Source organism: Bos taurus, chromosome X, assembly GCF_002263795.3.
Source record: "Bos taurus isolate L1 Dominette 01449 registration number 42190680 breed Hereford chromosome X, ARS-UCD2.0, whole genome shotgun sequence".
Lineage (NCBI taxonomy): Eukaryota > Metazoa > Chordata > Mammalia > Artiodactyla > Bovidae > Bos > Bos taurus.
Genome location: NC_037357.1, coordinates 101,747,292 through 101,774,965, shown reverse-complemented (window position 1 = coordinate 101,774,965; position 27,674 = coordinate 101,747,292). Strand labels below are relative to the sequence as shown.

The 27,674-nt window shown below is 37.9% G+C and overlaps 1 protein-coding gene across 8 annotated transcripts in view; it reads right to left on the bottom strand.

Annotated features, from left to right (window-relative positions):
• The window catches only part of CASK (calcium/calmodulin dependent serine protein kinase), a 374,286-nt gene that overhangs the window by 298,830 nt on the left and 47,782 nt on the right, over positions 1-27,674 (bottom strand). For 4 of the 8 annotated variants that reach the window (XM_024987781.2, XM_024987783.2, XM_024987784.2 and 1 more), the window contains exon 2: positions 57-187. In XM_024987781.2, coding sequence (XP_024843549.1) covers positions 57-187 — 131 coding nt within the window. The remainder of the gene's footprint in view (positions 1-56; positions 188-27,674) is intronic. The other 4 variants (XM_024987782.2, XM_024987785.2, XM_024987787.2 and 1 more) reach the window with 1 other exon arrangement.

The following is a 27,674-nucleotide window of genomic DNA, read 5'->3' as shown; positions in this document are numbered from 1 at the left end:
GGTTAGGTTGATAGATGGATTGAAGATGAAATAAAGCCAGACATCAAATAACTTACTTGAAATCCATCTCTTACCTTCTGTACTTAACCCTGGACTTGATGTGAACTTGGCTACATCAACAATTTTTACAGCAAATTGTTGCCCAGTTTCTCTGTTGATGCATCGTCGTACAACACTGAAGGGACCCCTAAAATAAAAATAAATAAAAGCCAAGTTTAAGTTGCTGATTTTCTTAAGTTCCTATTACCCTTTAATATCTTATTCATATTTCATTTTCTACTATAGCCATAGTTTTCAAGATATAATTGAACACAATTTTGAAAATATTTTCCTATAATTTATGAGGTAATTATTTGAACTTACTAAGCCATAAAAATAAGAAACAAATTTACATTTCAAAACCACTTTAAAAAATTTGAGATAGTATTCTATTCAAGGGAAATAATCTTGGTAATTTTCTCTACACATTATCAACATCTTAAATAAAATAAGAAAATGTTCACAGTGGTAGTGTATGTAACTTTTACCTTTTGAACCAGATACTTAAATCATTCTCTCATCTTAGCCATCACTTATCTAATCTTCACTAACAAGTCCTACTGAGTTTATCTCAAATATCTCTTAATCCTGTCCACTTTTCTCCATGTCTCATAACCTAGTCTAAGCTACTACCAATTTCTACTGGGACCAATGAAAACTTGTTTCTCCCATGGTTATTGTGGTGATGCTTTAAAAATGAAAATCTGATGGTATGTTTCTGCTTAAAATCCCACAGAGACAAGGTATTTGCAACACATGCACTTAGTCAAGAACCAAAATAAATAATTCTTAAATAAAAAGATATGCTCCAAGGAAATCTGGGCAAAAGACTTGAATAGACACTTCATGAAGAGTAAGACCTGCATTATTCAATTTCCAGCAGCCTCTCCAGTCTCAACTGAAGTCACAGAGAAATCCTTCATCCTCCTCAAACTTCAAATTAGAATTATTCTAAGTCGCCACAGAAAGAAAGTAATTTCTACTAGCAGAACCACTGGTCCAGACATTCTTACCCAGTTCTCTCCTCAGTTGAAATTGGTGGCTTTCAATACTGGCCATACAATTGAAGCAACTGGGATGATTGATAAAATAACAATGCCCAGGCCCAGGCATTAAAAACACAAATATGCACTTGGTTCCTTATGACACATTATTGACCAGGGGATTCTGGCAGAAACTAACACCTGTAGCTGACAATTTGTTATGTAAGTTAATATTGAAACGTCTCTGGTCAATAATGTTTGGGCAACAAAAGATGAATTAATATGTCTCTGGTCAATAAATTGTTAACAGATGAAAAATAAGTTTCTGAACTAAAGTTAATCCAACATGCTTGAATTAACTACTGATTAATATAGAGTTCAATCACAATTTACTACATTAGTTTATTTGAAGGCTAGCATAGATTTTTTTGAAGACTACATAATTTATTAAATACACACACATGTATGTGTATACATGTATGAATTTCCCTCCTTCTCAGGAAACAAAACAATGTCGCTGATTTTTACAGGTAGAAAAAAGTACACCTGGATGTGTGTGTGTGCTAAGTCACTTCAGTCCTGTCCAACTCAGTGCAACCCTATGGACTGGAGCCCCCAGGCTCTTCTGTCCATGGGGATTCTCCAGGCAAGAATGATCAGAAGACAGCAAAAAGTTCTTCATGTACAGTAGGACATTTGTGATACTGCTTGCCTTAAAGTTTGTTTGTCTTTATTCTTGCAATCAGAGAACAGGCAAAAGAATATAATCTAACCTAGATTTAAACATTTCTCTGAGATCATATGAATCAGTTATTTCATCCTGCAGTCATCAGGACATCAATTATTCCTCAGTTTCAAATCTCTCGTCAAGCAATCTAATAAAGCTAAACTGAAACAAAAAGAAATGGTAATAATGTACCTTTCAGCACCCTATACAAAAAGGACCTTTTGATAATCAAAACTGTTCAAAGATTTTCCTCTGTGAGAAGACAATATAACAATGTGAGTCTGCATTCCCACAAATGTTTTCATTCTCAAGGTGGATGTCTTACTTGTGATGACTTATCCTGACAATACCAAGCAATTTCAGGAAATGTTTAGTGTAATTGGTTTTTGTCCACACATAAACCCTTGGGACTCTATTTATATATATATTTGTATAGTATGCTTCAATTCAATACACCTTTTGGATAACTTCCAAGTTTTAAAGGACTGTGAGAATGAGAGAAAACAATAGTAATTAATAATTAAATTTTGGAAGCCAGAAAGCAGATGGAGTAATGGTAACTGGCTTAGCATTTGTAGGAAGCCTGAATTGCAAGGAGAAAATAATAGTTCAGAACCAAATTCATTTACACTACAGAATTCTCAAGAAGCATCTGAACTCTGAGAAAGAGAGGGTGGGGCTAAACTAACAAGGTTTGAATGAAATCTGTTAGAGAAGTAGTTAAGAGTCTTAGATCTGGGACTTCCCTGGTGGTTCAGTGACTTCCCTGGTGGCTCAGATGGTAAAGTGTCTGCCTACAATGTGGGAGACCTGGGTTCAATCCCTGGGTCGGGAAGATCTCCTGGAGAAGGAAATGGCAACCCACTCTAGTATTCTTGCCTGGAAAATCCCATGGATGGAGGATCCTGGCAGGCTACAGTCCATGGGGTCGCAAAGAGTCAAACACGACTGAGCAACTTCACTTTCACTCTCTTTTTAGTGGCTAAGACTCCACACTCCCAATGCAGGTGCCCTGAGTTTGATCCCTGATCAGGGAACTAGATTCCACATACTGCAGCTAAGACTTGGCATAGCTAAATAAATGAATAAATTTTTTTTAAAAAAAAAGAATCTCAGATACTCCTCCTCTATTCCATGCCACTGGGTACATGCCCTACCTTAACCTCACAGAGGGCAATTCACTGAAGAGGGTAAAACATAGGGTCATATAACTGGTGACACAGGCAGCTGAGGAAGTGGACACTATATAAAAAACAAAGGGATTATGTGATCACACACAAAATGAATGTAGACAGCCCATCTTCTTTTCCCATTCACTGGGGGAGATATTAAAAGCTAGCTCTTTACCCTTCAGGCAGCAGAGAAAAGATTTTCTATTGAATATGTGACCAGGCCAGAAGGAAAGACCTAAAGATAATGACATTATGTTGCTCACCACTCAACCAGATCACATTTCTTGAAACCAAAGTCAACAAGTTCTGCCATAAGTTCACAGTTTTCAATCAACTTTCCAACCACAGCACTGATCACATTTTGGGCTAAATAGTTCTTTGCTGTGCAAGGATTTCCTGTGCACTGTAGGGGGCCTAACAGCACCTGTAGCCTCTACCTGGAAATGCCAGTAGCACCCCCTCAGCCAGTTTTGCCAATCAAAAATGTCTCTAAACATTGTCAAATGTCCCTAAAGAACCCCTGCCCTATTTCTACTCATTAATAGGCAACCAACCTCCCAAGATATCTGGAGAAGAGTCTCCAATTTGGATGACAGAGATCAAAACAGAAAAAGGAACTTAGAGGAAACAGACTAAACAAGAAAAAAATTTCCAGCTATTAATACCATTAATATCCTTGGAAACATAACTATGAAACAAAAATGGAACTTTCAGAAAACAAGAACAGGGCTCTTGAAAAATAAGCATATGAAGAAATTTAAAACTCAACAGAAGGGCTGTCAGAAAAAGTTGAGGAAATTTCCCAGAAAGTAGAGCCAAAAGAACAAAGAAAATGGAGGGGAGGAACTCAAATAAGCCAAGAAAATTTCCCAGACCTTAATCCTGAGTTGCCCAAATTGAAAGGAACCACCAAGTGGAAAAGCAAAAAATAACATACAAGGGAACTCCCATAAGGTTATCAGCTGATGTCTCAGTCAAAACTCTGTAGGTCAGAAGGAAGTGGCACAATATATTTAAAGTTATGAAAGGGAAAAACCTACAACCAAGGATACTCTACCCAGCAAAGCTTTCATTCAGACTGAATGGACAAATCCAAAGCTTTACAGACAACCAAAAGCTAAGAGAATTCAGCACCACCAGACGAGTTTTGCAACAAACACTAAAGGAAATTCTTTAAGTGTAAAAGAAAAGGCCACTACTAAAAACAAGAAAATTATGAATGGAAAAGATCCCCAGAAAAGGAAAACATAAAGTAAAGGTAGGAAATCATCTGCATACAAATAAGATATAAAACCAAGCAACAGCGAGAAGAGCATAACACAAATGCAGGATACTGGAAATACATTTGAAATTAAAAGACCAGGAACTTAAAAATAATCTAGTGTGTGTGTGTATGTGTGTGTATGTATATATATATATATATATATACAGATTATTATATATATATACACAGATTATTATATATATACAGATTATTATATATATATAGATTATATATATAATCTGTATATATACAGATTATATATATTATATATATGTATATTATATATATATTATATATACAGATTATTATATATACAGATATATATATTATATATGTATATTATATATATACAGAGATATATATATACAGATTCTTATATATATACAGATTATATATATATATCTGTATATATATATACAGATATATATATATAATCTACAGACAGATTATAGCAATATATATATATTGCTATAATCTGTCTGCAATGCAAGAGACCTGGATTAGATCCCTGGGTTGGGAAGATCCCTTGGAGAAGGGAATGGCTACCCACTACAGTTTTCTTGCCTGTAGAATCCCATGGACAGAGGCGTGTGATGGGCTACAGTCTATAGGTCGCAAAAAGTCAGACATGACTGAGCAACTAATACTTTTCAATTTACATCAAAACCTCACAGTAACAGCAAACAGAAAATCTACAATAGATATACACAAAAAAAAGAAAAATGAATCTGAACATATAACTAAAGTTAGTCAACAAACCACAAGAAGAAAGAACAAATGAGAAAGGGGAAAAAAAGACCAACAAAAATGAATCCAAAACAATTAAGACAATGGCAATAAGGACACATGCATGTATGCTCACTCAGTCATGCCTGACTCACTGTGACCCTATGGACTGTAGCTGACAAAGTTCCTGTGTCCATGAGATTTTTCAGGCAAGAATACTGGAGTGGGTTGCCATTTCCTCCTCCAGGGGATCTTTCCAACCCAGGATCAAACCCATGTCTCCTGTGGCTCCTGCATTGGCAGGCAGATTCTTTACAATTGAGGCACCTGAGAACATACTGATATCTACATTAAATGTAAATGAACTAGATGCTCCAATAAAAAGATACAGACTGGCTGAAGATACACTCTCCCAAGACTGAACCAAGAAGAAATAGAAAATACAAACTGACCAATCAGAAGCACTGAAATTGAAACTGTGATTTTAAAGCTTCCAACAAATGTCCAGGACTGGATGGCTTCAAAGGCAAATTCTAGCAAACATTTAGAGAAGAGTTAACACCTATCCTTCAACTATTCCACAAAATTGCAGAGGAATGAATACTCTGAAACTCATTCTATGAGGCTACCATGACCTGAATACCAAAGATGACCCAAAAAAAGAAAATTAAAGGCCAATATCATTGATGATGCTTTTTAACTGTGGTGTTGGGAGAAGACTCTTGGACAGCAAGGAGATCAAATCAGTCAATCCTAAAGGAAATCGACCCTGAATATTCATTGGAAGGACTGATGCTGAAGCTGAAACACCAATACGTTGGCCACCTGATGCAAAGAGCTGACTCATTAGAAAAGACCCTGATGCTGGTAAAGATTGAAGGCAGGAGGAGAAGGGGATGACAGAGGATGAGACGGTTGGATGGCATCACCAACTCAATAGAAATGAGTTTGAGCAAGCTCCAGGAGATGGCGAAGGACAGGCAAGCCTGGCATGCTGCAGTCCTTGGAGTCGTAAAGAGCCAGACACAACTAAGTGACTGAACAACAAATCACTGATGAATATAGACATGAAAATCCTCACAAAATACTAACAATCTGAATCCAATAATACATTAAAAGGAGCATATACATGATCAAGTGGGATTTCTCCCAGGAATGAAAGGACTTTTCAGTATCCACAAATCAAACATGGGATACACCACATCAACATATTGAAGAATAAAAACCATGTGATCATCTCAATAGCTGCAGAAAAAGCTTTTGACAAAATTCAACACCCATTTATGATAAAAAAAAAGTATGATAAAAAAGAAAGTGGGAATTGAGGGAATATATCTCAACATAATAAAGGTCATATATGACAAACCTACAGCTAACACCATACTCAAGGTGAAAATCTAAAAGCATTTCCCCTAAGATTAGGAACAAGACAAGGATGTCCATTCTTGCTACCTTTATTTACCATAGTTTTGGAAGTCCAAGCTGCAGTAATCAGAGAAGAAAAAGAAATCCAAATTGGAAAAGAAGTAGTAAAATTATCACTGCTTGCACATGATATGATACGATACATAGAAAATCCTAAAGTCGCTACCAGGAAACTACTAGGGCTCATCAATGAATGTGGTAAACTTGCAGGATGCAAAATTAATACACAGAAATGTCTTGCATTCCTATACACTAACAAAGAAAGATCAGAAAGAGAAATCAAGGCAACAATCCCATTTACCATCCTATCAAAAAGAATAAAATACCTAGGAATAAACCTACCTAAGAAGACAAAAGACCTGTACTCTGAAAATTATAAGACAGTGATGAGAGCAATCAAAGATCACACAAATAGATGGAGAGACATACCATATTCTTGGATTAGAAGAATCAATATTGTCAAAATGACTACAGTACCCAAGGCAATTTACAGATTCAATGTAATCCCTATCAAATTACCAATGGCATTTTTCACAGAACTAGAACAAAAAGAATTGCAAAATTTGCGTGGAAACATAAACCCTAAATACCAAAAGTGATCTTGATAAAGAAAAAGGGAATCAGACTTGCTGACTGCAGACTGTACTACAAAGCTACAGTCATCAAAACAGTACAGTACTGGCACAAAAACAAAAATATAGATAAAATGGAACAGGATAGAAAGCCCAGAAATAAATCCATGTACTTATGGCCAATTAATCTACAACATGGAAGCAAAATTATACAATGCAGGAAAGACAGTTTCTTCAATAAATGGTGCTGGGAAAACTAGACAGTTACTTATAAAAAAATGAAATCAAAATATTCTTTAGCACCATACAGAAAAATAAGCTCAAAATGGATTAAAGGCTTAAATACAAGATCAGATACTATAATACTCTTAGAGGAAAACATAGGCAGAACACTCTTTTACATTAATCGCAGCAACATTTTTTTCTGAGCTGTCTCCTAGAGTAATGGAAATAAAAGCAAAAATAAACAAATGGGGCCTAATTAAACTCAAAAGCTTTTGCACAGCAAAGAAAATCATAAAACAAAAGGCAGCCCACAGAATGGGAGAAAATATTTGCAAATGATGCAACTGACAAAGGATTAGTCTCCAAAATTTATAAGCTCTTATGGCTCAGTATCAAAAAAAACAAACAACCTAATCAAAAAACAGTCAGAAGACCTAAATAGATGTTTGTTCAAAGAAGACATACAGATGGCCAAAAGAGACACATGAAAAGATGCTCAACACTGCTAATTATTAGAGAAATGCAAATCAAAACTACAATGAGATATTACCTCACACCTGTCAGAATGGCTATTATCAAAAAGCCTATAAACAGTAAATGCTGGAGAGGGTGTGGAGAGAAGGGAACACTCCTGTTGGAGGGAATGTAAATTGGTACAGCCACTATGGAGAACAGTATGGAGGTCCCTTAAGAAATTAAACTTAGAGTTACCCTATGATCCAGCAATCCCACTCGTGGGCATATAACCAGAGAAATACATGGTTCAAAAAGATACATGCACTGCTATGTTCATTGCAGTGCTATTTCCAACAGCCAAGACATGGAAGCAATCTAAATGTTCATCGGCAGATGAATGGATAAAGAAGATGTGGTATATTTCTACAATGAAATACTAACTAGCTACAAAAAATGAAACAATGCTATTTTGCAGCAACATGGATGAACCTAGAGATTGTCATACTAAGACAAAACCAAATATCATATGATATTGCTTTTATGTGCAATCTAAAAAAATGATACGTGAACTTATTTACAAAACAGATATATATTCACAAACATAGAGTATGAATTTATGTTTACCAGGGGGAAGGGTAGAAGGAGGGACAGATTGGGAGTTTGGGATTGACAAGTATACACTGCTGTAATTAAAATACATAATCAACAAGGACCTATTGTATAGCACAGGGAATGCTGCACAACATTCTGTAATAATCTAAATGGGAAGATAATTTATAAAAGAATAGTTACATGTATAACTGAATCACTTTGCTGTATGCCTGAAACTAAAACAACATTGTACATCGACTATTCTCCAATATAAAATTTAAATGAAAAAAAGGATCCACAAAGTACTCAGCAAAATAGGTAATAGATACATGTTCACACATGCCACCGTGAAATTTAGGAACCCTGTGGGCCAGAGAACATTCAGATTTCCAGAAATAGGAGTAAGGGTGCACAAGGAGGAGAGGATGATATGGTTAATACACAGGAACTGCTGTGGTTTCCCATCTCTCAATGGCAACACTAGAGGCAATAAGACAGTAGAGCACCTTCAGAACCATGAAGAAAAATTATTTCTAACCTTTAAAGTCTACATCTAGTCAGAAAAATCAATAATAGTAAAAAAGAATTTTTTTTCAGACACAAAAAACCTCAATACCTTATTTGCAATGCATACTTTCTGAAGAAATTATTGTAGGATGTGTTTGCTAGAACAAGAGAGCAGACCAGTAAAAACAGGACAATCAAGGGACAGCAAATGCCTTCAACACAGGAATGAGAGGAAGATCTCAGGCTGCCAGCTATGCACTGAGCCATCAAAGATTCCCAATGCCACCTTTTAACTTGAAAACAGAACCCCATAAGCTGGGGCCAGATTGCTCGGTTTTGCTTTTTCTGACCAGGGGCTGATGAGATTCCTGCTCCTCTCTGCTGCCCAGATCAGCAGAGGACTCTCACTTCACTCCACAGCAGTGTTCTCAGGAATAGCTGAGTGGGAGGCCGCCTCAGTGAACTGAAAAGCAGGAAATGCAGAGCAGCCCATGCCCCCTGACTGCATTCCAGCTGGATGTTCAGTACCCCGTCCTGCACTATAGCACGGATGTCCTGCCTGTGGAGAGCCCTGTGTTTGGGGATTTACTCGGGATCTTGCCAATGGATTTCTTAGCAGGGGCTCCTATATGTTCTCAGGTATGTGAAGCCAGACTGAACAAGAGGTTCTGTTTGTCTTCTCTTCCCTTCTGATTCTTCACACAATAGTGGTATTATTGCCCTTTCCTTACACAGCTAACTTTGTGCTTACTACTCATTTTTAATGAATAAACAATATACTATTTAGGGATACATACATAGATGGTAAACCTATAAAGAAAATCAAAAGGAATCTTGAGTACAAAAGCCAGGATAATGGTTATGGGAGAAAGGGAGGTTATGATCAGAAAGGGGTACACAGGGGGCTTTTAAAGGTCTTAGTAATATTTTATTCTTAACTTGGAAAATAGATTCATGGGTTTTCAGTTCAGTTCAGTCGCTCAGTCGTGTCCGGCTCCCTGTGACCCCCATGAATCGCAGCACACCAGGCCTCCCTGTCCATCACCATCTCCCGGAGTTTACTCAAACTCACGATGGATTTGAGTTCATTTTTTAGCATTCTTTAAAATACACATATGTGCAGGCACACAGATACACACACTATATACTCCTCCATACACATATTTCCTAGTTAAAAATAATTGTAACAGCTGAGGGATACATCCCTAAGATCTCACTAATCAAAAGAGGTCTTAATTTTTAAATATATGTACAATATAAATTATTTCATATGACTTGTGTATATATATATATAAATGAAGAAAAACTGTGTTTATGTCTCGAACATAATAAAGTCAACATGGATTATGTTAACTGTAATTGTACATCTAACTGAACTGAACTTAATCCATTAAGCTGTTACATGTAAACTTAAGAGTGACATCTATAATATAAAGTTTTCAGAGGTTTACAAACAAAAACTTACATATCTGAGGAGACCTTCAATGAATGGGGTGAAATTCCTGTGTCCTTCCTAGGAACTTCATTACATTTATAATGAATTGTGCGATGTACTACAATAGATGTAGGAAAAGCATGAAGAACAACCACCAATTAACCAAAGGGAAGATAAGGATGGGGGAAATGAAGCTGTTTGGTATTGCTGGCATGAAAAATTGGAGGGTGAGAAGTGGTTGGAAAAGGAGAAAGGCGTCAGAGACCACTGTGACAGAAGAAGGGAAAATAGGTTGAGGAGTGAATGGGGGCCACTCAGAAAGTTATTACATTAGCCTAAGTATAAGATGATAAAGACTTAAACCAATGCATCAGTAGATACAACTGAGAGACTTAAACTGACAAGCAACATAGTTAATTAGTGATTAGCTAGGGGATGGTTGGGGGTTGGTTGAAAGAATGACATACAGATTTCTGGCAAAACTTACAGGGTAAATAATGATACCACCAAATGAAAATGTGACTACTACAGGAGAAAGAACTGGTAGAAGGCTGAGAAAGAAAAGAGACACACAGCTGTGTTTTGAAAATACCAATTTCCAAATTATTCATTTCCATGGATCAAGGCAGAGATTTAGAGAGTGCAATTAGATAGGAGTATATAGTTTAAGAAAGGGTCAACATGTAGATGATGAAGACAACATCAACTACCATTTGCAGCATACCATGAGCCAAGCATGCTGCTGAGAACTCTATATAGATTCTCTCATTCATCATCAGATCAGATCAGATCAGTCACTCAGTCGTGTCCGACTCTTTGCGACCCCATGAATCACAGCACACCAGGCCTCCCTGTCCATCACCAACTCCCGGAGTTCACTCAGACTCACGTCCATCAAGTCAGTGATGCCATCCAGCCATCTCATCCTCTGTCGTCCCCTTCTCCTCCTGCCCCCAATCCCTCCCAGCATCAGAGTCTTTTCCAATGAGTCAACTCTTCGCATGAGGTGGCCAAAGTACTGGCGTTGCTGTATTAGGTATTATAAATAATCTAGAGGTGATTTAAAGTATATGAGAGGATGTGTATAAGTTACAGACAAATATTATGCCATTTTATAAGGGACTTGAGCATCAGAGGAGTTTGGTACTCATGGGGTTCTGGAAGCAATCCCCCATGGATATTGAAATGACTGTACTAACATTATCACAACTGTCAAATTCTGTGTGCATAATCCAGTCTTCATAAGCTGAAACTAATAATTATAGAAGTCTGACAGTATGAAATTACATTGTAAATCCTATTCATAAAAGGAATATATTCTGTTAATATGTCACGAACATCGGTTGTTTTCCAAATGCTACATTAGCCTATAACAGTATTATTCAGTTCAGTTCAGTTGCTCAGTCGTGTCCCACTCTTTGCAACCCCATGGAAGCCTGCCATTAATTACCACTCTGCACCTAATTAATATTTGAGCACGGAAGTTGCTATCTTCATTAACATATTTTTTTCCAGTCATACTTCCATGGAGTGCTGTTAATCTCTTCCCATCCAGAGCCATGTTGCATGGATCTCCATAATACGTTAGATCTACTTCTGAATTAAATAAAATTTAAATTAGTTAGTGAAAGAAATTGCAAAGCCAGCAACACTTCTTTCTCTATTATTCATTTTAGTTGCATCAAGATTATGCAAAATTTATATAGTAGCACACAAGAAAAATGTAGTTAGCAAACACTCTAAAGGGTTTCCCAAATCAGCATCTTGTAGAATCCTGAAAGAATACAAGTTTCTCTGTCAAGTAAGTTTGGTAAACTCCATATACAATCCCTACCCTCCACCCCCATTCCATATTCACATTACACATTAGCAGCCAAGTCCTGCAGTTAGGAAATAAACATCTCTCTACCACAGTGTACCCAAATCATCCATGTAGCACTTATTAATCATTAATGTTTCTCAAAAAACACTTTGGAGATGATTATTTAAATTTTAATATTTATAACAAACAGTACAAATTATGATGTTGTAATAGCCAGGAATCACCCAGATTTTAAACAACATTTTTTCAGAAACAAATATTCTCCTCAAACATAGCACAGAAATTGCTTACATTCTTACAAGGGGGGCGGTAATGCAATTGTTTGCTTAGTAAAGGATGGAAAACATTTAACTGTGCGATTTAAATGTCGATTCATTAATAGTCCCAAAAGTAATTTACTTTTTACAAATGTTAATATAAGCATATTCAGCAGGCAATAATGCAACCTCTGGTCTTTTAACCAAAAAAAAAACCAAAAAAAAAAAAAAAAAAAAACAAAAAACCAACAATAGTTAACAAAAGGCAAAGCATACAAAGGAAATAAGCATTTATACCCAATTACTCAGCTCAGTGCAGGGCAGCAGAAAATAGGTTTTGAATCATGATTGTAGTCATCAGTTTCTAGGTCTAAAGAAGCAAAGTAGATGATCTGGAAAGTAATTGCTTTAGGAGAAAGAAATAAGAGTATAAAATAAATGGATATAACTGCTTGTGTAAGATAGTAAAATTAAATATGCAAAGAGTTGGGGAATTTTTCAAGTTAGGTAAAGAACTGAAATCCTTGCATGTCACAAAGACTACGTGAGTTAGTAACGCTCAGTGTTAACCAGTTTCCCAAGGATGGTTCAACCTTTCAGTACTCATAAAAGGACTTCCTTTTAAGTAATAAGGCACACAATATATTGGGCACGGAGGATAGGAAAAGACAGGGCCATCATATCCCACAACATGTCTGAAACTGAACTCCATCTAAAGGCCAACTCCGTACTTCCTTCCAGTTGCTTAGCCAAAAATTATGGTGCCAACCTTGATCCCTTTATTCTTTTCACATTGCAAATCCAATTCATTAGGAAATGCTCTTGGCTCTACTTTGCTGAGATATTCTATCTTTCCATTTGTTTCAAGAAAAATTTGTGACCAATTCGTAGAGCAATTTTACGATAGCTGAACTAAAACCATCATGAGATAATTCCAAAATCTGATTCAACTCACTATTGACCTCCTCTCATTCAAACTGTGGTTTTTCTGGTACTTGGTATGACAAATGGTTTTCAACTGTAGCATGGATATTTTGGTCATTGTTAGGAGACCCTTGATCACAGATCTTCTATTTTAGTAGGCAGTTGCTCTATTTAGGTTTAGTGTATCAGGTCTAGACTAATTATGTGGGGTTTAGTTCCAGTGACAGTTTAGTTTTCTAAGACCTTACAATGCTCTTTTGGTCTGCTTCATTCTTCTGGTGCTGCTGGGAGCTCCCAATCAATCCCTGTTGATGCAATCCTCAGGAACAAAAGGTGCTTCCCAGGGCCAGTTGCTAGCCTAGGGCAATCTTGAAGGAGAAGCTATCAGAAGCTACTGGGCCTGGGATTCTTTCTGCCATGAGGTGGAGGGCAGCAGGGAAGAGACTAATATAGCAAGGTCTTTGCTCTTGCTGCTATTGTCAACAGGACAGATGACAGGCCTGGATTGTGGCATGGGGGCTGAAATGGCCATGTTCGCTGCTGCTGCTGGCAGGTCAGACTACATGGCAAGGCCCCAGCTGTGGAGCAAGGGCTGGGATGGCTAACGTCTTTGCTGCTCCTGTTGGGGCTGTGGGCAGATCAGATTGCCCACTAGGCCCCAGATGTGGACCCAACTAGGTCTCTGTTGGGTTTCCCCTTTCCAAGTCCTCCGGTCAGTGAAAGCAGGCTTTTGTTTTTGTTTTCTATGCCCTGTGATGGGTTCTGGATAGTAGGTCTGTCTAACAGCCAGCCCAGGAATAATCAGAAGGTAAAAAGAAAACCTCATGAACTCTCCATAATGTCATTTTTAAAGTGCTGAGGTTCCTAGCTAGTCTGCCTTCTTTCCAACTTTCAGAGTTCTTTTGCTGCTGTCAGTTGAATAACTGCTCAGTTGTATTTCACGGGGAAAGGGCAGTTAAAAGTGAGTCTTACACCACCATGTCCTAAAAATGAAAGTCTGAATTTTCAACCTTTGCTAGCATTAGGAATCCATTTCATTCAAAACTGTGAGAGAAGTGAGTTCTTTTATATCCAAGTTAAAAATTTTTATCCAAGTTAAAAATAGTAGCCATTAAGCTCATCAGGTTCATAACAGAGTTTTCCATGACTTCTGGTTCAGAATTTTAGGATAAGTAACTGTAATGGGGTGTTCCTCCATGAGGCCCTTCCCCCAAATCCTCTGTTTCAGCTCCTCTCAGAAGCTCCCATATAATAGTATCTCATGGATATTTCTTGACTTTTCCAGATGCTAAAAACCTCCAACAAATGGAAGCAATTAATCAATTGATGATCATGAGTACATAACTCCAGACATACTGGTGACTAAAGATTAATAAAGTTAACTGCCCTGTTACCTCAACATCAACCAATGTGCAGGGAACTGCACATGAACTGATCACACACCCTACAGCCACCCTCCCTCACCTGTCCTTTAAAAATGCTCTGCTGAAACCCTTCAGGGAATTCAGGGTTGGGTGGGGGGCACGAGCTACCAGTGCCCTTACTTGGCCCCGCAAAAAACTTTTCTCTGTTTCAAATTCCTACAATTTGGTATTCTTTGATCACTGTGCATTAGACACATGAGCCTGCATTTAGTATTGGTATTCTTCAAATCCTAAAAGGCTGAGAAACACAAAACTAGCCAAAGTAGACTAGAATAGGGGTGTCTTTCCATTCTCTCAACACATCAGGTATGCACACAAGCATATGTATACACACACACACTCATACTGCCTCACAGCCTTCCTGAGTCTAAACGGAGAGCTAAGACATCAGCATCTATTTAGCATATTTCAGTTATAGCACATTGGCTGGGAAGTGGTGTTTTTAATAACAATTTCATTATTGAGTCTTACACATTACAGAAAGTGAGAAAAGTTAGGGATTACAGTAATTTACATACGTAAGGTTATATACAACTGAAGATCAACTTTTAAAAAAGATCTATTGGTAGACTACACTAGCTCTTTGAGGGTGAGGATTTTCTCTTATCCATCCTGTATCTCTAGCATGTAGAACTATGCCTGATATTATGGTAGTAAAGAATCAGTAAGTGCTTTCTGGATAGACAAATGGACAGATAAAGCCATTTTAGAATGCATAAACATAGCTGTCATCTATAAGACAGTTGCATTATATTTCAGTTAATCTCAACTTACAGCTCTTTAATAGCTTTTATATCTCTTTAATCCCCTAGGGGAGATTTTCACTTATCTAGTAGAAATAAAAATTTTTCTTTGTCAATGTTAATTGCCAAAAGTTAGATAAAAAGTTATAAAATCATATACCAAGTTATTTAATTTTAAAATACTTCTTCAAAAATGAATTTTTTTTACTAGAGATGTTGATTGCCAATTCAAAATCCTTCTAATGTTATCATAATTAAAATTCAAAAAACACTCTTTTTTACTTCTAACATACACTAACATCTCTTCTTAAACACTTTGTTTTAATGCTTTAAAATAGGCCTTGAAAACTTGAGGCATTTTACAAAAATAGTCTGCTGTAATTGCAGAGAACCAAACACAGTTCCTAAAATTCGGAAAGCTTTTCAATCTAAAAGTTTATAAAATTAACTGTGACAAACATGAACTCAAAATTAATTAATTCAATCTTTCGTTTGACTATTTAAACAGTTTCAGTTAAGTTCAGTCAATCAGTCGCATCTGACTCTTTGCGACCCCATGGACCAAAGCACGCCAGGCCTCCCTGTCCATCACCAACTCCCGGAGTTTACTCAAACTCACATCCATTGACTTGGTGATGCCATCCAACCATCTCATCCTCTGTTGTCCCCTACTCCTCCTGCCTTCAATCTTTCCCAGCATCAGGGTCTTTTGAAATGAGTCAGCTCTTTGCATCAGGTGGTGAAAGCATCGGAGTTTCAGCTTCAACATCAGTCCTTCCAATGAACACTCAGGACTGATCTCCTTTAGAATGGACTGGTTGGATCTCCTTGCAGTCCAGGGGACTCTCAAGAGTCTTCTCCAACACCACAGTTCAAAAGCATCAATTCTTCGGCGCTCAGCTTTCTTCACAGTCCAACTCTCACATCCATACACAACCACTGGAAAAACCATAGCCTTGACTAGACAGACCTTTGTTGGCAAAGTAATGTCTCTGCTTTTCAATATGCTATCTAGGTTGGTCATAACTTTTCTTTCAAGGAGTAAGCGTCTTTTAATTTCATGGCTGCAACCACCATCTGCAGTGATTTTGGAGCCCAGAAAAATAAAGTTAGCCACTGTTTCCCCATCTATTTCCCATGAAGTGATGGGACCAGATGCCATGATCTTTGTTTTCTGAATGTTGAGCTTTAAGCCAACTTTTTCACTCTCCTGTTTCACTTTCATCAAGAGGCTCTTTAGTTCCTCTTCACTTTCTGCCATAAGGGTGGTGTCATCTGCATATCTGAGGTTATTGATATTTCTCCTGGCAATCTTGATTCCAGCTTGTGCTTCTTCCAGCCCAGCGTTTCTCATGATGCAGTCTGCATATAAGTTAAATAGGCAGTATGACAATATACAGCCTTGACGTACTCCTTCTCCTATTTGGAACCAGTCTGTTGTTCCATGTCCAGTTCTAACTGTTCGTTTCTGACCTGCATACAGATTTCTCAAGAGGCAGGTTACGTAGTCTGGTATTCCCATCTCTTTCAGAATTTTCCAGTTTGTTGTGATCTACATAGTCAAAGGCTTTGGCATAGTCAATAACCAGAAATAGATGTTTTTCTGGAACTCTCTTCCTTTTTTGATGATCCAGCAGATGTTGGCAATTTGATCTCTGATTCCTCTGCCTTTTCTAAAACCAGCTTGGACATCTGGAAGTTCACAGTTCACGTATTGCTAAAGCCTGGCTTGGAGAATTTTGAGCATTATTTATTAGCATGTGAGATGAGTGCACTTGTGTGGTAGTTTGAGTATTTGTTGGCATTTCCTTTCTTTGGGACGAATGAAAACTGACCTTTTGGAGTCCTGTGGCCACTGCTGAGTTTTCCAAATTTGCTGGCATATTGAGTGCAGCACTTTCACAGCATCATCTTTTAGGATTTGAAATAGCTCAACTGGAATTTCATCACCTCCACTAGTATGTTCATAGTGATGCTTCCTAAGGCCCACTTGACTTCACATTCCAGGATGTCTGGCTCTAGGTGTATGATCACACCATTATGATTATCTGGGTCATGAAGATCTTTTTTGTATAGTTCTTCTGTGTATTCTTGCCATCTCTTCTTAATATTTTCTGCTTCTGTTAGGTCCATACCATTTCTGTCCTTTATCGAGCCCATCTTTGCATGAAATGTTCCCTTGGGAGCTCTAATTTTCTTGAAGAAATCTCTAGCCTTTCCCATTCTATTGTTTTCCTCTATTTCTTTGCATTGATCACTGAGGAAGGCTTTTTTATCTCTCCTTGCTATTCTTTGGAACTCTGCATTCAAATGGGTATATCTTTCCTTTTCTCCTTTGCTTTTCGCTGCTCTTTTCACAGCTATTTGTAAGGCCTCCTCAGACAGCCATTTTGCTTTTTTTGCATTTCTTTTTCTTGGGCATGGTCTTGATCCCTGTCTCCTGTACAATGCCATGAACCTCCGTCCATAGTTCATCAGGCACTCTGTCTATCAGATCTAGTCCTTTAAATCTATTTCTTACTTCCACTGTATAATCGTAAGGGATTTGATTTAGGTCATACCTGAATGGTCTAGTGGTTTTCCCCACCTTCTTCAATTTACATCTGAATTTGGCAATAAGGAGTTCATGGTCTGAGCCACAGTCCACTCCTGGTCTTGTTTTTGCTGACTGTATAGAGCTTCTCCATCTTTGGCTACAAAGAATATAATCAATCTGATTTTGGTGTTGGCCATCTGGTGATGTCCACGTGTAGAGTCTTCTCTTGTGTTGTTGGAAGAGGGTGTTTGCTATGACCAGTGTGTTCTCTTGGCAGAACTCTATTAGCCTTTGCCCTGCTTCATTCTGTACTCCAAGGCCAAATTTGCCTGTTACTCCAGGTATTTCTTGACTTCTTACTTTTGCATTCTAGTCCCGTATAATGAAAAGGACATCTTTTTTGAGTGTTAGTTCTAAAAGGTCTTGTAGGTCTTCATAGAACCATTCAATTTCAGCTTCTTCAGCATTACTGGTCGGGGCATAGACTTGGATTACTGTGATATTGAATGGTTTGCCTTAGAAATGAACAGAGATCATTCTGTCATTTTTGAGACTGCACCCAAGTACTGCATTTTGGACTCTTTTGTTGACTATGATGGCTACCCCATTTCTTCTAAGGGATTCTTGCCCACAGTAGTAGATATAATGGTCATCTGAGTTAAATTCACCCATTTTAACAGTTTTAATCAGTTTACTTAAAACAAATTTCAGTTTGTATAATCTGACAAGATTAAGCCTCAATCACTATAATAGTTTATCCCCTCAGGATATAAAAAAATGGAAACAAACTACTTATTTTGTCCACATGATCACCTTTCTGAGTGAAATTACAAGCAAATAAATTCAAGACTTAGAAGACAATGAAACTTCACAGTTTCTAATTAATGGTGAATTGAAGACTGAGAATTTTAAGTACAGGCTTAAATCAGTAAATAGACATTAGATCATAAAATGAGAAACATTTTAACCAGTGACTATCGTTCAATTCATTAAAAATCAATACCCATGTAGTTAGTTTCCTGTACTTTAATCAAATCCTTTATTTTATAGCAACCAATATGAAAAAAATAAGGAATGAAGCATGAAGAATAGCTAGCTAGCATAGATACAAAATAGATGGTTTGCGATCATATAAAAGAACATGTTTTTAATCATGAATTTTCAGGTAGCTCCACTGAGTGACCACTGAAATTTTTAAAGGAAAAAAAATGTATTCTACTAGCTAAGAATCCTTGCACCTTAATATTTCATAATGAATTTACAACTTCCTTTTGGTATGCCTAAGTGAAAAGAAAGTGAAGTCGCTCAGTCGTGTCCGACTCTTTGCGACCCCATGGACTGTAGCCCACCAGGCTCCTCCGTCCATGGGATTCTCCAGGCAAGAATACTGGAGTGGGTCGCCATTTCGTTCTCCAGGGGATCTTCCTGACCAAGGGATTGAACCCAGGTCTCCTGCATTGCAGGCAGACACTTTAACCTCTGAGCCACCAGGGAAGCCCAAGCAACCTGGAAATACAAACACTATAATTGCAAACATGGTTTAGAATGAAAAAGTCCCTTTAAGATAAGGTATGTTAACCCCTGAAAGACTAACTTTCTCCTCTCTGAATCAAAGCATAAATATAATAAGAGCATAAACATAATATAATCATAATATAATAAAACATAACATAATCAGAGCATAAACAGAGCAGGCTTGAGTGTTCAAAAGACTTGGGGCTAAATCTTGCATCTGCCCATTACAAACTCTGATAACATTTGGCCACTTATTCAGTCTATCTGGGCTCACTTTATTTAAACTGTGAAATGGAGATAACAGCTACTCAAAGGTTCTGAAGAGATAACAGAAGGTATAAAGGGTTGTGCCTGACACATATGCACAGAGGGGACTTCTTCAAGGGTGATCTGTTGCTGACCTCTTCTTCTCCCCTAAAAAGTAAAAAATGTATGCCATACTACAAGGGTACAATTTCACTATCAAACCCAAGGATCAGGAAAGAACCAGAAAGTTCTTTCTGCTTTCAAGAACAGTAAATAACCTGGACTAACCTTCCTACTGAAAAACAAAATAAAATCTGGATACACACACACACACACACACACACACACACAAAATCTTGGAAGTATAAATATAAGATCAGATCAGATCAGTCACTCAGTCGTGTCCGACTCTTTGCGACCCCATGAATCGCAGCACACCAGGCCTCCCTGTCCAACACCAACTCCCGGAGTTCACTCAAACTCACGTCCATCAAGTCAGTGATGCCATCCAGCCATCTCATCCTCTGTCGGCCCCTTCTCCTCCTGTCCCCAATCCCTCCCAGCATCAGAGTCTTTTCCAGTGAGTCAACTCTTCGCATGAGGTGGCCAAAGTACTGGAGTTTCAGCTTTAGCATCATTTCTTCCAAAGAACACCCAGGGCTGACTTCCTTCAGAATGGACTGGTTGGATCTCCTTGCAGTCCAAGGGACTCTCAAGAGTCTTCTCCAACACCACAGTTCAAAAGCATCAATTCTTTGGTGCTCAGCCTTCTTCACAGTCCAACTCTCACATCCATACATGACCACAGGAAAAACCATAGCCTTGACTAGACGAACCTTTGTTGGCAAAGTAATGTCTCTGCTTTTGAATATGCTATCTAGGTTGGTCATAACTTTCCTTCCAAGGAGTAAGCGTCTTTTAATTTCATGGCTGCAGTCACCATCTGCAGTGATTTTGGAGCCCAGAAAAATAAAGTCTGACACTGTTTCCACTGTTTCCCCATCTATTTCCCATGAAGTGATGGGACCGGATGCCATGATCTTCGTTTTCTGAATGTTGAGCTTTAAGCCAACTTTTTCAGTCTCCACCTTCACTTTCATCAAGAGGCTTTTGAGTTCCTCCTCACTTTCTGCCATAAGGATGGTGTCATCTGCATATCTGAGGTTATTGATGTTTCTCCCGGCAATCTTGATTCCAGCTTGTGTTTCTTCCAGTCCAGCGTTTCTCATGATGTACTCTGCATATAAGTTAAATAAACAGGGTGACAATATACAGCCTTGATGTACTCCTTTAAGGTACTTCAATTTTGCCAGTTAAAGATGGAGGACAACAAGAGAAGCCAGAGCAGGAAGCTCAACCACACACAGCTATTTTTGCCCATAGGGCAATTCTCCACCCTTAGGAAGCAGTTGCCTCAAAGGGCCTCATAGAACAGAAGAGTGAAGAGAAAACTTGCAATCTACTTGATAAACCAACCCTCGCTTTGTTCTTGTTTCTTCTGAAAGGCTGGATGGCAGTGAACGAAAAGCAAATCTAGTCTTGCATGGACTTGCCTGGCTCCTCATCATCTGGTAGTCTAAAATCTAGGAGCTGGATTAAGGCAGTCCTGGCCATAAGCTCTCCCCTAAAAACCCAGCACAGGCAAATCTGCTCTTAAAGATAATGTTGTCTTAGTGTGAGCAAGCATCATGATAAGAGACAAAAGAAAAATACCAAGTTTCATCCACCTCATATAAATTTAAATTAAAAAAGAAAAATACCACGGCATGGGATATTGAAACAAAAAGATATAATAGCCCGAATTTTAAACTCAGAGGATAGATTTCAGAGCAGCTGAAAGCTGAAGAAAGAATTAGTTAAGAGGAGTATAGATCAGAAGAAATTATCCAGAATATATCATGGAGAAAAACAAAAAGAAAACAGACAAGATAACAGACTTGGATGAAATGAGAAGATTTAATGTATAATATGTTAACTGGGGTCCAAGGAGAGAAAGGAATGAGGTAGATAATATTTGAGGAAATGGCTGAGAATTTTTCACAGAACGATTTCATAGAATTTTCATCAGATTTGTCTATCCATAAATTCAAGATTCCTAGTGAATCACAACAAGATAAATAAAAATAAATCTATATGCCAAGACAAAGCATTGAAAGACAAAGAGAGAAAAAACCTTAAAATAACCAGAAATCTTAAAAACAGATTGTCTTCAAAGAAGTGACAGTTTGACAGCTGACAACAGAAACCTGAAGACAATGAAATAGTGTATTCAATGATATAAAGTGCCATCCAAACTTCTATACCCAGGGATTTCAATAATGAAAGCAAACTAAAGACAAACACAAACAGAAAGAGCATGTCTTGGCAGACCCACACTAAAAGTTTCCAAAAGATACTTTCGGCAGGAGGAAAATTACCCCAGACAGAAGGTGAGACACAGCAAAGAATGAAGAACAAAATAAGACATAAATATGTGGGTAAATATAAAAAATACTGACTGTAAAAAACAACAAATAATAATGACTTCTGGGTTTACAAATAAGGATAATTTAAATGTATGACAAACATTAACATATAAATTAAGAAGGGATAAAGTAAAAACATCCTAATATTCTTGCATTGGCAGCCATAAGGGCAGTAAGACATCAATATTATACCTTGTAAGTGCACAATACATGTTGCTATTTTAAGGAAAACTACTAAAATAATTGAAGCACAGTGCTGAAGTTCCAATCTAAGTGAGGGCAGGGAGGGAATGGAGTGACCAAAAAAACACAATCACATAAGAGAGAAAAATGAAATGACAAGAAAGAAACAGGACAGGACAAAGCACAAAATAAAAAATTTAAACTCATATTACTGTTGTGTACTGGGAGTATGAAGAAATATACAAACAACAAGTATAATAAGTAAATTATTAAAAGGGGCTAAGTCTATAGAAAAAAAATAATATTGAGGAACTGGATATACAAACCAAGGTGAGTTTAGTACCAGGTTTCAGTATTAAATACAGCAGTCAAGGTGGCCTCGTTAAGAAGGTAACCTCTAAGCAAAGACTCCTTCCCTCTCCATAGCTAACTTAAAGTCACGTACCTCCACTCCATTCACAGCTCTGAGACTACCACTATGGGGACCATTATTTTTAATGTATTGTACTCCTCCCAAGTTTGTTGCTCCTCTGTTTCCTTAAGGGTTTCTGAAAGAGTTCTTTCTTCCTGGACTTTCCCTGATGATGATAATAGCAGCAGTGCTACTGTTTATTGAACACCGATTATTTGTCAAGCATTCTAATAGGTGCTTTGCAAAATGTCTCATGCAATTTTCTCAATAGCTCTAGAAGAAACAGACTATTATTCCCATTTTACAGATAAGAACATTAACTTTAAACTCTTACCCAGGGTCCCACAGTTAATACAATGCAGAGCTAGAATTTTAATGTAAAATTGGCCTGGCTATAAGGTATGAGGGCTTTCCACTATCCATGCCATGTATTGTGCCATTATTGCCAAGAACAGTGAAAAGTGAATTGAGAAGGACAAAGACTCAGCAAATGGTCAGTAGGTGCTATTAGACACACTGAAGATACTCAACAAGCACTTGATTCAGGATTCACAGAGGAGGTTTCATGACCAAGGATCAGCTACAGAAAAATGCTCAGAGAACTGGGTCTACAGACCACAATGGGAAGCCAGTTAAGTCACTGTCAACAGCTATTCTTCCTGTCACCTGTCTGGTCTTCCTCTTGACTTGCTTTGGTTTGTTATGGTTCTTTTCTTCTTATCGTCGGCCTGAGCATGTCCAAAAAAACTTACTGTAAGCAATACTCTATGTTTTCTGATCTCATTTCCTTTCTCTGAACTGTAATGTCTTGATTTTGCTTCTTGTATTTTATGCTGGGTTCTTTCCCCCAAACAACAAAAATTTAAAGTCTAAGAAACAGGAAAACTTGAACTTCTTCAGGCATAGTATTTTTGATAAATTCTTATTTTAATTGAAGTATAGTTGATTTAAAATGTTGCGTTAGTTTCCAGTGTACAGCAAAGTTATAAGAATTATAAAGTACTTTTAAATATTCTTTCCCATTATAGTTTATTATAGGATAGTCAATATAGTTCCTTGTGCTGTAAAGTAGGACCTCAGTGTTTATCTATTTTATATTTAATAGTTTTTAATCTGCTAATCCCAAGACCCTAATTTATTCCCCTTATCAGTCCATGGGGTCACAAAGAGTCGGACACGACTGAGTGACTGAACTGAACTGATCCCCTTTTCCCCTTTGGTAACCATAAGTTTGTTTTCTATGTCTGTGAGTCTGTTTCTGTTTGTGTCATATTTCAATTCCACATATAAGTGATACCATGTATTTGTCTTCCCTCTGTCAGACTTAACTTCACTTAGTATGGTAATTTTTAGGTCCATTCATGTAGCTACAAATGGCATTATTTCATTCTTTTTTATGATTGCGTAATATTTGTGTGTGTGTGTGTGTATTTGTTGTTGTTCACTAAGTTGTATTCAACTCTTTGTGACCCCATGGACTGCAGCAAGCCCGGCTCCCCTGTCCTACACTATCTCCTGGAGTTTGCTCAAATTCATGTCCGTTGAGTCAGTGATGCTATCTAACCATCTCATCCTCTGCTGCCCCCTTCTCCTTTTGCCTTCAATCTTTCCCAGCATCAGCATCTTTTCCAATGAGTTGGCTCTTTGCATCAGGAGGCCAAAATATTGGAGCTTCAGGGTTGATTTCCTTTAGGATTGACTGGTTTGATCTCCTGGCAGTCCAAGGGACTCTCAAGAATCTTCTCCAACACCACAATTCAAAAGCATCAATTCTTCAGTGCTCAACCTTCTTTAGGTCCAACTCTCACATCCATACATGACTAGGAAAAACCACAGATTTGACTATACAGGCCTTTGTCGGCAAAGTGTGTATACACAGCATATTTTCTTTATCTGTTCATCTGTCAGTGGACATTTAGGTTGCTTCCATGTCTTGGCTATTGTAAATAGTACCACTATGAACTTGGGGGTGCATGTATATTTTTGAATTATAGTTTTGTCCAGATATATGCCCAGGAGTAGGATTGTTGGATCATATGGCGACTCTATTTCTAGTTTTTTAAGGAAACTTCAAACTGTTTTCCATAGGGGCTGCACCAATTTACATTCCCACCAACAATGCAGGAGGGCTCCCTTTTTTGAGAATTTCTTAGGCAATACCTAATTCTGTCAAGCCATTCATGTTACACTCAGTCACTGGGAGTACCCTAAAAACCTACAATCAACCTACCAATGAGTTGGATTCTTTTTCTTTTAGGGAGAGAAGTGGTGTTGGGGAAGGGAGACACGCTGTCTCTAATAATCTGGAGAGAAATGAGAATGAAGCCTATAAGCTGTATTAGTTTTTTTTTTTCTTTTTGCATAACAAATTATCACACATTTAACAGTTTAAAACAGTATCCTTCATGATATCTAAAGTTTCTGTGGGTCAGGAGTCCAGATGGCTCAGTTAGGTTCTCTGCTTAGGGTCTCACAGGCTCAAATCCAAGTATCAGCCAGACTGTGCTCTTATCTAGAGGCTCTGGAGAAGAATCCACTTCCAAGCTCAATTCAGGTTGTTGGCAGACTTCAGTTCTTTGCAGCTGTAGTTGACTAAAGTCCATTTCCTTGCTGACTGTTAGCAAGCCTCAGAGCTCCTAGAGCCCACCTGTATTCCTTACCAGTTCCTTCCATCTTCAAGCCAGCAATGGGAAATCTCTCTCATTTCAGAGCCGTTTCACATCTCTTTCTCTTAGGCAATCTCTTTTAGATCAATCCTCTTTACTCAAATTTATTTTTTAAAAATCACATCACTTCCATGAACAGAAAAAGTTATCAGTTACCATAAATAGACCTTAAAAATAAATAGAACTAAAAAAATAACACTAAAAATTCTAAACACTAAAATTCAGATAGGCACTGCTGCCTTTATTTCCAGAGGCTGTGGGCTGGAGGAGAACTCTCACTTTCACTTGAAGGGGACAGGTGGGAGGGAAGCTACATTGGCTATTAATGTTATATTAAAACAAACCATGAACTTTCTCAAAGGTATTACAGTAATCAGAAAGCCTGAATGAAGACTACAGAGAATTCCATCTGTTTATTACTGTTTACTTAACAATTTATTGGGGTACCATCTAAAATCATACAGTGTATTGCAATACCTGTCACTCACTTCAGGAAATATTACTGTAAGCCCTGGTTAAAATCTGGACTGAAACAAAAGTGGTATAGGGTTTTTCTAAAGGATTTTGAATTCTGTATCATAATAAAATCAGTAAAATACAAATAAAAAGACCATAATCAGATTAAACCTAATAAGAGCATGGTTAATGAAATGCCCTGAATTCCGATACAAATATACATACCTTGAGGTTTGAAAGGCACAATGATGCATGGACATCTATACCTACATTGCTGCCAATGTATTCTCTTTTATAACAGATGGAAAGCAAGATTATTCTATTTTGCTCAGACTGTATTCCTTTACGAATTCTTAAAGGAGAAATTATGGTGCACCTAACAGAGCTGAGCAACAAGATCACTTAGATTAGAGGTCAGCAAACTACTGCTGCTGCTGCTGCTAAGTTGCTCAGTCATGTCCAACCCTGTGCAACCCCACAGACAGCAGCCCACCAGGCTCCCCCGTCCCTGGGATTCTCTAGGCAAGAACACTAGAGTGGGTTGCCATTTCCTTCTCCAATGCATGAAAGTGAAAAGTGAAAGTGAAGTCGCTCAGTCGTGTCCGACTCTTAGCGACCCCATGGACTGCAGCCCACCAGGCTCCTCCGTCCATGGGATTTTCCAGGCAAGAGTACTGGGGTGGGGTGCCATTGTGTTCTCCCCAGGCCAAATCCAGAGTGCTGCCTGTTTCAATAAATAAGGTCTTATTGGAAGGTAGCCACGCACACTTGTTTACGTATTGTCTATGAGCATGTATTTGCTACAACAGCAGAGTCAAGTGGTTTTGACAGAAACTGTCTGGCCTGCAAAAACTAAAATATTTACTCTCTGACACGTTACAGAAAGGTTGCCCACCCTTCACTTAGAGTTTCCTGAAAAGTGTTGATCTCAATCACATGAAATGTTCCATGTGGAGGTTTCAGATTATGCTAAATGACTGTTTCTCACTCTTTCAATTCTTTTGTGGGTAAATCAGTGTGTCAGTTCTACTTAGAATAATTGTACTTGTTGAAAAATTAATACTACATTACTAGGATTATCAGCATCTAGATCTCAAGGAACATCTCAATCCATGTTCCTCTAGCCTTCCTTAAATATTTTATTCGTCTCATCACCAGGAGATCATCTAAATAGAGCCAGACCACATCTTACAATACTGTTCATTTTTTAAAATAAACTTTTTTAGAATAGTTTTTGATTTTCAGAAAAATGACAAAGATAATATACAGACTTCCCATGTACCTGTACCAGCTTCCCCATTATTAATATTTTTCATTAGAATGGTACATTTGTTACAATTAATGAACCAATACTGATACATCAGCATTAACAAAAGTCTACTCTTTACTCAGGTTTCCTCAGTTTTTATCCTAAATGTTCTTTTTCTGTTCCAGGATTCATCCAGGATATCACATGACTTTCAGTCATGTCACATTAGACCCCTGTTGGCTCCGAGAATTTCTCACTTATCTTGTTTTTGATGACCTTGACAGTGTTGACGAGTACTATTCAGGTAATTTGTAGAATTTTCCTCAACTGGGATCTTTCTGATATTTTCCCTCATGCTTAGACTGAAGTTGTACGTTTTGGGAAGGAAGACCAAAGAAGTGAAGTTCTGCTTTTATCATATCATCAAAGGCACACGGCTTCCCAGGTGGTTCAGTGGTAAAGAATCTGCCTGCCGATGCAGGAGATACGGGTTTGATCCCTGGGTTGGCAAGATCCCCTGGAGGAGGAAATGGCAATGCATTCCAGTATTCCTGCCTGGAAAACTCCATGGACAGAGGAGCCTGGCGGGCTACAGTCCATGGGGTTGCAAAGAGTCGGACACAACTGAGCATAGCACACAGCACAGCATCAAAG